Source organism: Rhinatrema bivittatum, chromosome 3 (genome assembly GCF_901001135.1).
Source record: "Rhinatrema bivittatum chromosome 3, aRhiBiv1.1, whole genome shotgun sequence".
NCBI classification, from domain to species: domain Eukaryota; kingdom Metazoa; phylum Chordata; class Amphibia; order Gymnophiona; family Rhinatrematidae; genus Rhinatrema; species Rhinatrema bivittatum.
The window spans coordinates 470,913,048-470,925,378 of NC_042617.1; the positions used below are offsets into that span (position 1 = coordinate 470,913,048).

Here is a 12,331-nt window from a genome sequence, read left to right on the forward strand (position 1 = left end):
TATATGTAGTTAGGTCCCTTTCCTTTTTGTAACTGTTAATATAATAGGGAATTTCAGGTGTTTAAACCTTCAATACATCATTTCTATTTATAAAACAATTTACTCATCTGGCATACATTTTATAAAGGTTATTTACCGTACTTTCCTGTTTTGCTGGAGAGTCTGAATGCAACAAACGTACCATGTTACTTTTTGTATACATTTTTGATTGCATAATTTTTCTTGTATAATTTTACCCCTTTCAAAAGTTTCATGAAATTAAAAATATAATCTCAAGATGCTCTGTTTCAAAACTTGTAAGAAACTGACTTGCAGGGTTTTTGCATGTTTTTGCTGAATCCCTTAGAATTATGCTTGAAAGCTATTTTGTTTGACTGTGATGATGCCAAAAATATTTGGATGATACACTGATGCAATTTTCTAATATGGATTCACCTCTTAACATGGATATAGAAAAGGAATCCCTTATACTCCCAGTTCTGAAAGGATGAAGAATGTGTTGGTGGTTATATTTGAAGATTTGGCACTAGACATCAAAATCATGTTGGTGTGTTTGAAGTAAGCTATGACTAATACACAGAGAAACAACAGTAGTATTATTTCTTCTTCCTTCCCACAGATAGAAAATTAAAGTAATGAATAGAATATACAGAAAGACACCTTTGTGTATTTGTCTAGTATGGATTTTTTAATTTTGGATAAATAAATTATTGTGCAGTTATTTCATCTGAATTGAAGACAATGGAATATTGTAGGTAGAAATATACAGAAGTGTGAAATAGAATTGCTTTTGATATGTTACAGATTATTTTACATTATAATTAAAAGCACTTAAAAAAAACAAAGAAAAAAACATAGATTTTAAAGTCAAAACTTCAGTTTCAGAATGCCAATTTGTGCAAATAGGCATGTATTAAACCTCTACAAAAGGACCAATTTTCCTGCAAATGTACAGTGAACATGGATATTTATATTAAGTTGGAAAAACAGTAAAAAAAATTATTGTAAAAAAATTATTAAATCTTTTAACAAAGATGTGCCTATAAATAGATAGGAATGCAAAACCTCTTAAAGTCCACTTTATCTCCACAATATTCTGAAGCAGAAACTACCAAACAAATCTGGTCATATTTGAGCAAATGTAGATTCCTGCTTCTTTCCTTCATCTACCCCACCGAGCTATGGCACAGTGGGCAGAAGTTGTAATTGCTGATTTCTTGATCCTGAACACAATGCTTACAGATATTGCACATCCAAAACTGATATTCTGTGATGGGCCTTCCTGAGGCAATGCAGGTTGGAAGTTTCCCTTCACCACTGTCAGAGCAAAAAAAGAGAAATGCAAAAAGTTAGCCTGCAGGATGGATCTAAAGTAAGAGTGATTAAATGGCTCTTACACGTAAGCATGTAATTACTTTTTTTTTTTTTTTTTTTGGTTAGACATTGATCTAAATTACAAAAAACACATCTCTACAAAAATTAAAGAAGGCTTTCATAAACTTCAAATAATCAAACACCTAAAACCTCTTCTTCACCCCCACGATTTAAAAACCGTACTTCAAGCCCTCATCTTTTCCGGTTTGGATTACTGCAACTCCCTTTTGATTGGTTTACCAAAATCATCTTTGAGGCCCTTGCAGCTACTTCAGAATGCTGCTGCCAGATTTCTAACGGGTAAAAGCAAATATGATCACATTACCCCTGTCCTCAACCAATTACAATGGCTCCCAATAGAAAAAAGAATTGAATACAAAGTTCTTTCATTGATCCACAATGCAATCTACAAAGCCGACTACACTGCCTTTGATGACATTATACACATACTTCGCCCTCAACGCACAACAAGAACTTCTAGTAAACTTCAACTTGTGATTCCCTCACTCCCAAATGCCAAACTATCCTCCACCAGAAACAGAGCCTTCTCCATCATCGGACCAAAACTATGGAATTCACTACCCCACTTCCTCACCGCGCAAGAAAACTCAAAATCCTTCAAAAAAGAACTAAAGTCTTGGCTTCTCAACCATTCTCTTAAGGACAACTCTCAATGACTTTATACTATAATCCCATTAACTGCCAACTTTAAATATTCCATTTGGACAATCTCTACTGATTCAAGCCACTGATGCCTCCTTTTTGAAGAACCCAGTTATCTCTGCCTATCTATTCAGTGTATCTACCCTGTTTACACTATGTTCTTTGTTCATATCTCTTCTTTTGGTGCCATTTCCCACTATTGTTAAATTTAAAGTTTAAAATCTTTCAATGTAACAAGTTGTTCTATATGTAAACCGGAGTGAAGGCAACTATGCTATATCTCGGTATATAAAAAAATGCTAAATAAATAAATAAAAAATAATTATAGTGCCTTATTAACGTCTTCAAACTCTTGTACATTTTTCCACATTCTGCTCTCCAAAAAATATAAATCAAATTCATTAAAGAGTTTGTTTCACTGACTTACACAACATATTCTACACTTTCATCATGAAAGAACAATTACAGAAATATTCTAAAAGCAATTCAGAATAAAAAAAATCCTTTATTGCATAGGTCTTCACTCTCTTTGACTCAGTACTTGGTGGAAGCCCCTTTTGTAACAATAACAGTCATGAGCTGTTAGGATAAGTGCCTACCAACTTATAGGATGGTGTAGTTTTTGTCCATTCTTCTTGGCAGAATAGTTCAAGCTTTTTCAAGTTGGTTGGGAATGATCTGTTGCTTGCAGTCTTAAAGTCTTGCCACAGATTTTCTACTGAATTCAGGCCTGGAATTTGACTGGCCACTCGGCCCTTCACTTTCTTCTTGTTGAGCCACTCTACGATTGCTTTTGCTTTTTACATAGGATCACTGTCTTGCTGAAAGGTCTATGGCTGACTGGAATAGATTTTCCTCTAGGATTTGCCTGTTCTTTATATCATATATTGATCTTCAAAAAATCCCCCTGTCTCTGCTGCTGCAAATCATCATACAACAGAAACAGCTTGATTCTTTGTCCAGGAGAATTTAAATCATCTTAACTACAGGTGATCTCTATTTAATATATTAGCTTTATTATGTCAATTTTTTGAAGTGGAGCTAATTTGGGTTTGCTATTGTAAAGGGTGTAATAACTGAGAGATGCAAGATTCACTCGTTCCCTTACCCACCACATCTTCACCCCCTACCACCCATTCCCAGGTTTTCCCACAAATCAATCGACAACTTTCTTTTGGTATAATAAAAGGCCGCAGTTTATTATCAAGACCCGAGCCCCACAATGTACTTACAATACAACGTTCCCCCCCCATTCAAGTAACAGTCCAACTGTGCCCCCCACCTCTTCCAGTGGTAGAGCATCCTCATATAAAGCCTCCGAGCATCGGCCCCCCTCTTGCTCTTTGGCAATCTCGTGCAGCAGCCCCCCCGCACTGCACAAGATTACCCCCCTTTTAAAAACTTTAACAATACAATGCAATTAACAACATTTGAGGCTCGGGTTTACCGCCAACTGCGACAAATACAACACCATATATCAAAACACACCCCTTTATTACAGGGCGGGAGGGTGGGCAAGCCTCAACCTGCTGCCTCAGCCGTTCCTCACCGACGGAGCGTTAACCCCCTCCACCCCTTCCTCTTCTATCACCAATCCGTGCGTCCTATTTGAATTCCACCCCTCCCATTGGTTTGAATCTCCTTCCTACTCCTCCCCCCCCCTCTATTCCTATCTCTCCTAACCTCCCGTCCCTTTCCATCGCTCTCTTGCCTCCAGTTATGTTCGCAGGGCGAGACAAGCTCACCCTGCTTGAACAGACTTTTGCAATCAAGACTTTGTTTTTCTAATCTTAATTGGTTTTGGAAAAATGTCTATAATTGTTCTTTCACAATAAAAGTATAGAGCATATTGTGTAGATCTTTAAAATAAACTCTTATCTTATTTCATTTCTATTTTATTAGACCAGAATGTGAAAAATGTATAAGAATGTTAAGACTTTTGCAAGACACTGTACATCATTGTAAATCAAATACCCTGCTAAGCTTTCAATTGTTCTTTTCTTGGCCTATAAAGAAAAATTTAGTCTAACCCATTAATCTCCTTTCCATTAATTATCCTGCCATACCAGTCCAGATACATGGATCATCACTTCCTACTAGCAGATGGAGACAGAGGACACACCTTTTTCTGTGACATCATCACCAGTTTATAGGATAGTGCAATGTAGCCAAAGACCAATATCTTTATGTCAAAGCAATGGAAGTAAAAATCTACCCCCAAAAGCAATGGAAGTAAAAATCTACCCCCAAAGGCTACATATCCATCTTTGCCTGAACATTCAACTTGTAATGCTTAGTGAAAGAACGTAAAGACAACCAAATGGCTGCCTTACAAAAAATCTTCCAGAGTAACCGCTGCAGCTTCTGCTTACAAAGAAGCCTGAGCTCTCATTGAATGAGTCTGCAAAGCTCCACAATCTGGTGACTTTTCAGCAAGTGTGCTAAAGAGACTGCTTCCTTAATCCATTGACATAGCGACACTTTTGAAGCTCCCTCTCCTTTAAATGGACTGCCAAACAAAACAAAAAACCTACTAGATACTCTAAAGGGGTTAGTTGCCATATGATATCTCAGGAGAACATTCAGAAGTTGAAGAGACCTACTTGTCCCAAGAAAATTCTCTTTCACAAAGGTCGGGAGAGGTATTGCCTGATTCAAATGAAATAGTGAGACAACCTTGAGCATGAAGGACCGAACTGGACACAATGATATTGAGTTTGCTGAGAAAACCAGGGAAAGATCTCTGCAAGATAATATTTACAATTCAGACACTCGTCTGGCTAAGCAAATAACAAGCAAAAATTCTGCTTCAGAAAAAGATCCTTTAAGGATCATGCTTAAGATGTTCAAAGGAAGAATGCACTAACACATTAAGGGGTACATTTTAAAACATACACATGTGCGTCCATGTGTGCGTGGTTCCTGGCATGCGCACATGGACGCACTGATTTTATAGCATGCGTGTGCCGGCTCACACATGTTATAAAATCCGTTGGCTGCACGCACATATACAAGTGGCGTGTGCAAGGGGGTGAATTTTTGCAAAGTCTGCCGGCGACGCAATCGGGCCTTCCCCAGTTCCCTCCCAGTCCAATCCAATTAAGCAGTGGACTGGGAGGGAAATTCCCTAACCCCCTGCCTTACCTTCCTTCCCCTAAACCTATCCTACCTTGCCTCTATTTTTTATTACTTACTGCTCCTCGGGAGCAGGAGTAATTTAAGTGTGCTGGTCGGCTGCTGGCACGTGCTTTCCCGGAACAGTGGCTAATGGCCGCTGTCCCAGCTGACCTCTGTCCTGCCCCTCCCCTCCCCTCCCTTTCTCAGAACCCGGTACTTGTGCATGTATCACCACTTACGTGCATGGCCGGGCCTTTTTGAAAATGCTCGTGGCGCGCGTAGGGCTCAGCCATGTGTGTAAGTGGCAATTTTTATGCGAGTAGTCAATTTAAAATTCGGCCGTAAGTACCAAATTAAGATCACACTGGGGAAACAGAGCCCTGAAAGGAGATCAAATGTGCAACACTCCATAAAAAATCCATGTCACATCTGGTTGGAAGGCTATCAAAACCACCTGAACCAAATCTCTATAGGAAGAGATTGCTGCTACCTGAACCTTTAGGAAACTAAGGGCTAGTCCCTTTTCCAATCATTTCTTCAAAAAGATTAAAATGATAAGAATGTCTGCCATCCAAGACAAGGCCTTGCAACAAGCTTCAAAAATATACCATACTTGCACATAAACCAATGATGTAAAAAACTTTCCAAACTTCAGCAAAGTAGCAATTACTGCTGCAGGACAGTCCTTCCTGTGCAACCAAACTCTTACAAGAGCCAAGCCTTAAGAGAAAAGAAGCTGGATCTACCATTATTACCAGTCCTTAACTTAATGTAAGAGAACTTGACTGCAAGGAAAACTGAAAGGGTGGCCAACGAACAATTTCCATATATCAAGGCCTTTGTGGCTAGTCCAGAACTACTAGGACAACCAAGACCAAAAGTCCTCAGTTAGGGGCCATGGTAGAAAGACATGAAGAAGTTTGCCTCTTGGCCACAGTTGGATTAAAACACTTGGCCTGATGGACCCAGACTCTTTTCTTCAGCTGAAGAACCTATAAAGCCTTAGCATTCTTCTGAGTTGCCATTAGATCAATATACAGTATGTCCCATCGGTCCTCTATGATCAGGAAGACCGTCTGACTGAATTCTCTCTTTCCAGGATCCAATGTATTTCCTGTGAGAAAGTTAGTCTGAATGTTTTCAACTCCTGTAATGTGAACTTCTGCCAGAAGAAGCAAATTTTGTTCTACCCACACAAACAGAAGACTTGCCTCTTGAAACACTGCTGCATTCTGAATGCCTCCCTATCTGCTGACATGACACTACTGTGGTGTTGTCTGAGAGTACCTAGACTGCTGCTCCATTCAATAGGAGTAGGAACTGCAACAGCGCTAATCTGATGACCCTGGTATGCAACCTGTTTATAGACCACAAGGCCTCCTTTCTTGGATTACAGTCCTTGAGTTACTTGACTGCAACTGTGGGCCCACCAGCCTATCAAGCTTATGTCCATTGTACCAGAATCCAACTGAGAGGTCTCAGGTACATTCCCTTTGATAAATTCATGAATGTAGCCCATCAATTCTTTTTCGCCCTCATGGAAGCAGAAAGGCTCAGACGGATCTTGTAATCCTGCAACTGTGAAGACCACTTCATCAACAGGGATCACTGGAAGGGCCACATGTAAGCCCTAGCCCATAGAAGCAACTCCAAAGTCACTGCCATTGACCTTAAAAGCTGGAAATAGTCCCACACTCTGGAAGCTCTGCAAACAAAGAAGGACTGCACCTTGGACAACAACTTCCTATCCTTTCCTGGGCCAAAAACACTTAGCCCACCCTGGTTCAATGAGAGCCCAAAGGTATTCCAGAGATTGGGACAGGCAAAGATTGTTCTTTTCAGTATTCACTACCCAGCCCAGACTCTAGAACATGAACTACTCTGACCAAGGCCATTTGGCTCTTCTGAAATGACTTGACACTGATTAGTCAAATGTCCTGATACAGATGAATCAGTATACCTTTCCTGTGTATGAAGGCTGCCATAACCACCATCACCTTGGAAAATGTCATTGGCACTGTTGTGAGACCCAAGGGCGGGGCTCTGAATTGAAAATGTTCACCCATTATGCAAAAACGAAGGAACTTTTGATGATCCTCCCTGATAGGAATATGAAAATATTCCTCCAAGTGATTCAGGGATGAAAGAAACTCCCCCTAGTTGACTGTCAGAATGACAAGAGAGTCTCCATACCAGAACATAGTACCCAAAGACACCTGTTGACTCTTTTAAGATCAAGAATCAGTTGAATGGACTTATCTTTCTCTGGCACCACAAAATAAATGGAATACCACCCTAGAACAATGATCTTCGGGGGTATCTCACTCTCTCCTGCTCACCTCTCCAGGTCAGGTGGACCTGAGGTAGGCCTCCCACGAGGCAGGTGAAGCAGGCAGCCCGCACGCACGCTAATTCGGCCGGAACCCACCCCCGAACCGGACAGAAGCAGACGGACGGAAAGAAAAGAGAGCGATTCCAGCCACTCCCCAGCTCTCCAGCAGACGGACGCTCACTCAACCCGCATCCTGCACCCAGCTCTCCAGCACTCGGACTCTCTCTCAGACTCCAGCCACTCCCCAGCTCCCCAGCAGACAGATGCTCATTCAACCCTCCTCCTGCACCCAGCTCTCCAGCACTCGGACTCTGAATCCAGCCACTCCCCAGCTCTCCAGCAGACGGACGCTCACTCAACACTTATCCTGCACCCAGCTCTCCAGCACTCGGACTCTCTCTCAAACTTTAGCCACGCCCCAGCTCTCCAGCAAACGGACGCTCACTCAACACTCATTCTCCTCCAGCAGACGGACTCTCACTCACCACAAGAGAAACTTGACACAAGGCTACCCAATCCCAATCCTACACAACAGTGTTCTTACCAAAGAAAAATCACCTTCGCAATTCCAGACTTGCGTTACCAGGACTCTCATCCCAATCATGATCTCCCCCATTACTCAACTTCTGGATCTTGCACTATTCTCATTGACACTATTCAATGCACAATCTCTCACAAAGAAATTGCATATTCTAAATGATTATCTCCTCAACTCAAAGCCAGACATCTGCGCTATAACTGAAACCTGGCTTAAACCTACAGACCTAGCCCTGATAAACCAACTACCTACACATCTTTACGATTTCTTCTCTCTTCCCAGACAAAAAAAAAAAAGAGACAGCGGCCTGCTCCTAGCTGCCAAAAAAGAGCTTAGACTTACTCTACAGCCAGCCAAGTCGGCATCTAAATTAGAATTAGGCCTGTTTAAATCTGAACAGCTTCAAATCCTCCTCATATATGCGCCGCCAGGCCTCCTTGACACTGATGCCTCCCCCATGGTAGAAACCATAGCCAAATATATAAACTTAGACTCTCCCGCTAAGATCTTAGGGGATTTCAACCTCCACATTGATTCAATCCCTCTCTCTGCCAACTGCGAAGCATTCCTCACCTCCCTCAAGGCTATGGGCTTCAAACAAATTATCAACAAGCCCACCCATAAAGCTGGTCATACGCTAGACCTTATTTTCATAAACTCTGGCTTCTCACATTCTAGCCCTCCTGAATGTATCTCAGTCCCCTGGTCAGACCATTCATTGATCTCCACCACCCTCACGAGGAAGAAAAATCCCAACGCTCACCCCCCTCAATCTACATTTCACTACAGGAGAACATGCACACCTGAGGTCCTCAGTGAGCACCTAGCAAAGGAACTTCTCAACCTAGATGTCTCAAACCCTAACTCGGCTCTACTCTCATGGCACAGTATCACAGAATCAGTAGCGAACAAATTATGCCCTCTTGCAGCTAAAAAAAATCAATCAGACAGCAGACAGGAAACAACCGTGGTTCTCCGATGAACTCAGAAAACTTAAACAAAACCTCAGACAGAAAGAGAACAAATGGCGTAAGACCCCCTGCCCTAGCACACTAACTGCCTACAAATCAGCACTCCATTTCTACAGTAACTCCACTCTTCGAACAAAAAGATATTTTTACGCTCACAGAATCCACGACCTCATTTTGGACGCCAAGGCCCTATTCTCCTATGTATCGGACCTCACAAAAACCACCACCCCATCCATCCCTGATGATCAAGCACAATCTAAGGCAAATGAACTTGCAATCTTCTTCCAGAGCAAAATATCCAACCTATTAACACTCCTGCCCCCCCAACTCTACCACTACTCCTATCTCTATCTCTCCCCCTTCAAACACCGGAACATCGCTTGAATCATTTGAACCTACATCCGCTCTAGAGATTGAATCCCTAATAAAGGAAATGAAACTCTCTTACCATCCACTCGACCAAATCCCGACTAAATTACTCTTCTTGGTGCCGGACACCATCTCCAAACATCTGGCGGATATCATAAACTGCTCTCTATCACAAGGAATCTTCCCCGATGTTCTAAAACTCGCCACTCTCAAACCCCTCCTCAAGAAACCAAACCTAGACTCTAGGGAACCCAACAATTTCCGTCCCATCTCCAATCTGCCTTTTGTTGCCAAGATTATGGAAAAACTAGTCAATAACCAACTATCAGACTACCTGGAAGACCATAACATACTCCACTCAACGCAATATGGATTCTGCAAATCATTAAGCACTGAAACCCTCCTCATTTCCCTCACAGACCACCTCATCATGGGCCTGGACACAGGACACTCCTTCCTTCTAGTACTCCTTGACATCTCGGCTGCATTTGACACGGTGAACCACGCCATTCTCCTAAAACAACTTTCAGACATCAGGATAAGAGGAATGGCCCTCAGATGGTTCGATTCCTTTCTCAGTAACAGAGGCTACAAAGTCAAATTAATAACAAAGAATCCCCACGCATCAACCCCACACGAGGAGTACTTCAGGGCTCCTCCCTGTCACCCACCCTTTTCAATATCTACCTTCTTCCCCTCTGCCAGTTGCTTACGAAACTAAAACTTAAACACTATCTCTACGCCGATGACGTACAAATCCTGATCCCTATAACCGAATCCCTCACAAAAACACTTAAGTTTTGGGACAACTGCATCCAAGATATCAACCTCCTCCTCACTAGCCTAAACCTTGTTCTGAACTCATCTAAGACGGAACTGCTCTTTATATCTCCCAGCCACAGCGATAACCTTCAACTGACCCACATCAACACCCTGGTCAGCCAAGCAAGAGATCTCGGAGTTATAATTGATAACAGCTAAATCTAAAGAAATTCATCAATTACACAACCAAGGACTGCTTCTACAAACTACAGGTACTAAAAAGACTCAAACCTCTTCTGCACTTCCATGACTTCAGAACTGTCTTCCAGGCCATTATATTTTCCAAGTTAGACTATTGCAATTCTATTCTACTAGGTCTCCCCGCCTCCTCCACCAAACCACTTCAGATGCTTCAAAACTCGGTCACTAGAATCTTAACAAATTCCAGCAAAAGAGACCACATCACACCCATCCTCAAAAATTTGCACTGGCTTCCTGTAAGCTTTAGAATCTTACACAAGTCTTTCACCATCATTCACAAAACCATTTACAACCGGATCCCGATCGATCTCCAATGCTCACTCACACTCCACACCTCTTCAATACCTATCAGAGAAGCATACAGGGGATCTCTACACTCCCCCCCAGCCAAATCCACTCTTCATTCAGCCACCAGAGAACGAGCCTTCTCGACAGCGGTGCCAACCATCTGGAATGCTATGCCCCTGACCTCAGACAAGAACCCTGTTTATTAACGTTCAGGAAAAACATCAAGACTTGGCTGTTTTAACAAGCCTTCCCTTAATCTAGGCCCATTCCAGCTATAGTCACACTCCAATGATATCTATTCAATGCACTCCATTACCGATATTATAAATGATTTGTTATTGTTTTAGTTTTGAGTTACCTTCTGCCACTGGCTCATCTTCTCCCCAATTCTAATACCCCTGTTATATTGTAACTTTCTGCCTTCCTTTATATTTATGTTAACGTTATTACCCCTTGTTCCATGTAAACCAATATGATATGATCTGTATCATGAATGTCGGTATAAAAAAGCACTAAATAATTAAAAAAAAATAATCAGGTAGAATGCTTCTAACTGCTGGAGTTTCTCCAGGTAATCCTTGCTACTACCCTGTTGGACTTGACCTGCAAGAGACATCATGAAGGACCATAAGGCCTTTTTAGTTTGTCCAATTTTCTTTCTGGTGCAATGCCAAGACCTCAGTTGATATGAGGCTTGTTTCTTTACAGCAAGGAATCCGTGCATACACCATGCTTTCTTGAATTTGCCTCCACAATTTCCCCTGGAATGCTGTTATATGCATAAATCACCTTTTGCACATTAACAATATTATTTAAGTAAGTGATTCAAAAATTAAACAAAAAGCCAAACAGCCAAAATGAAAAGTCAATGGTTTATTGAAATTTATTGTATTAACTTTTAATTCTGGCTATCTATGCAGGCTTCTTGCTAGTTTTAGATAGTTTTTTGGTTCTGGGCCTTTCATTCATTCCTTTTTCTCTTGAGTGGGTGTTTTCTGTCTTATGCAAGTCTGGATTTCAGGTTGTCCATACATGTTCTGTTACTCTGAAAAATAAAACTGGGAGGGTCTCCAGGACACAATTTGCTAACCACTGGGTTAATGCAAGATATACTGCAGGCTCTGGGAGGTCAATATTCAAAAGATTTGTATGGGTATCTTCGAGAGTTACTCAGACAAATCTTTCTTTACAAAAGCTTCCCACTACTAGTAAATTTTGTGCATGGAAATTGTTGCCCAGACAAAATTTACCTTCCTAAAAAGAGTTTGGGTTGAAACTTTAGCTGCAGGGGGCTGATATTCACAGCTCTCTTTGGCTAAAGATACCAGGACAAGTCTGGTCAGGGTGAATGGTAGGCCTATAGTTAATCTCAATATATTCAATGGCACTTACCAAGATAAAAGGCACTTAGGGGCGGATTTTAAAAGGCGCGCAAATAGCCTACTTTTGTTTGCGCTCCAGGCGCAAACAAAAGTACGCTGGATTTTAGTAGATACGCGCGGAGCCGCGCGTATCCACTAAAATCCTGGATCGGCGCGCGCAAGGCTATGAATTTTGTATAGCCGGCGCGCGCCGAGCCGCGCAGCCTACCCCGTTCCCTCCAAGGCCGCTCCGAAATCGGAGTGGCCTCGGAGGGAACTTTCCTTTGCCCTCCCC

The 12,331-nt window shown here is 41.8% G+C and overlaps 1 protein-coding gene across 2 annotated transcripts in view; it reads right to left on the bottom strand.

Moving 5' to 3' along the window:
* Positions 1 to 680: 680 nt before the first annotated feature.
* Positions 681 to 12,331, bottom strand: part of WDR35 (WD repeat domain 35) — a 333,796-nt gene continuing 322,145 nt past the window's right edge. The window contains exon 28 of one of the 2 annotated variants that reach the window (XM_029595967.1): positions 681 to 1,317. In XM_029595967.1, the coding sequence (XP_029451827.1) occupies positions 1,167 to 1,317 (151 nt within the window). In that variant the 3' untranslated portion in view covers positions 681 to 1,166. The remainder of the gene's footprint in view (positions 1,318 to 12,331) is intronic. The other variant, XM_029595968.1, reaches the window with a different exon arrangement.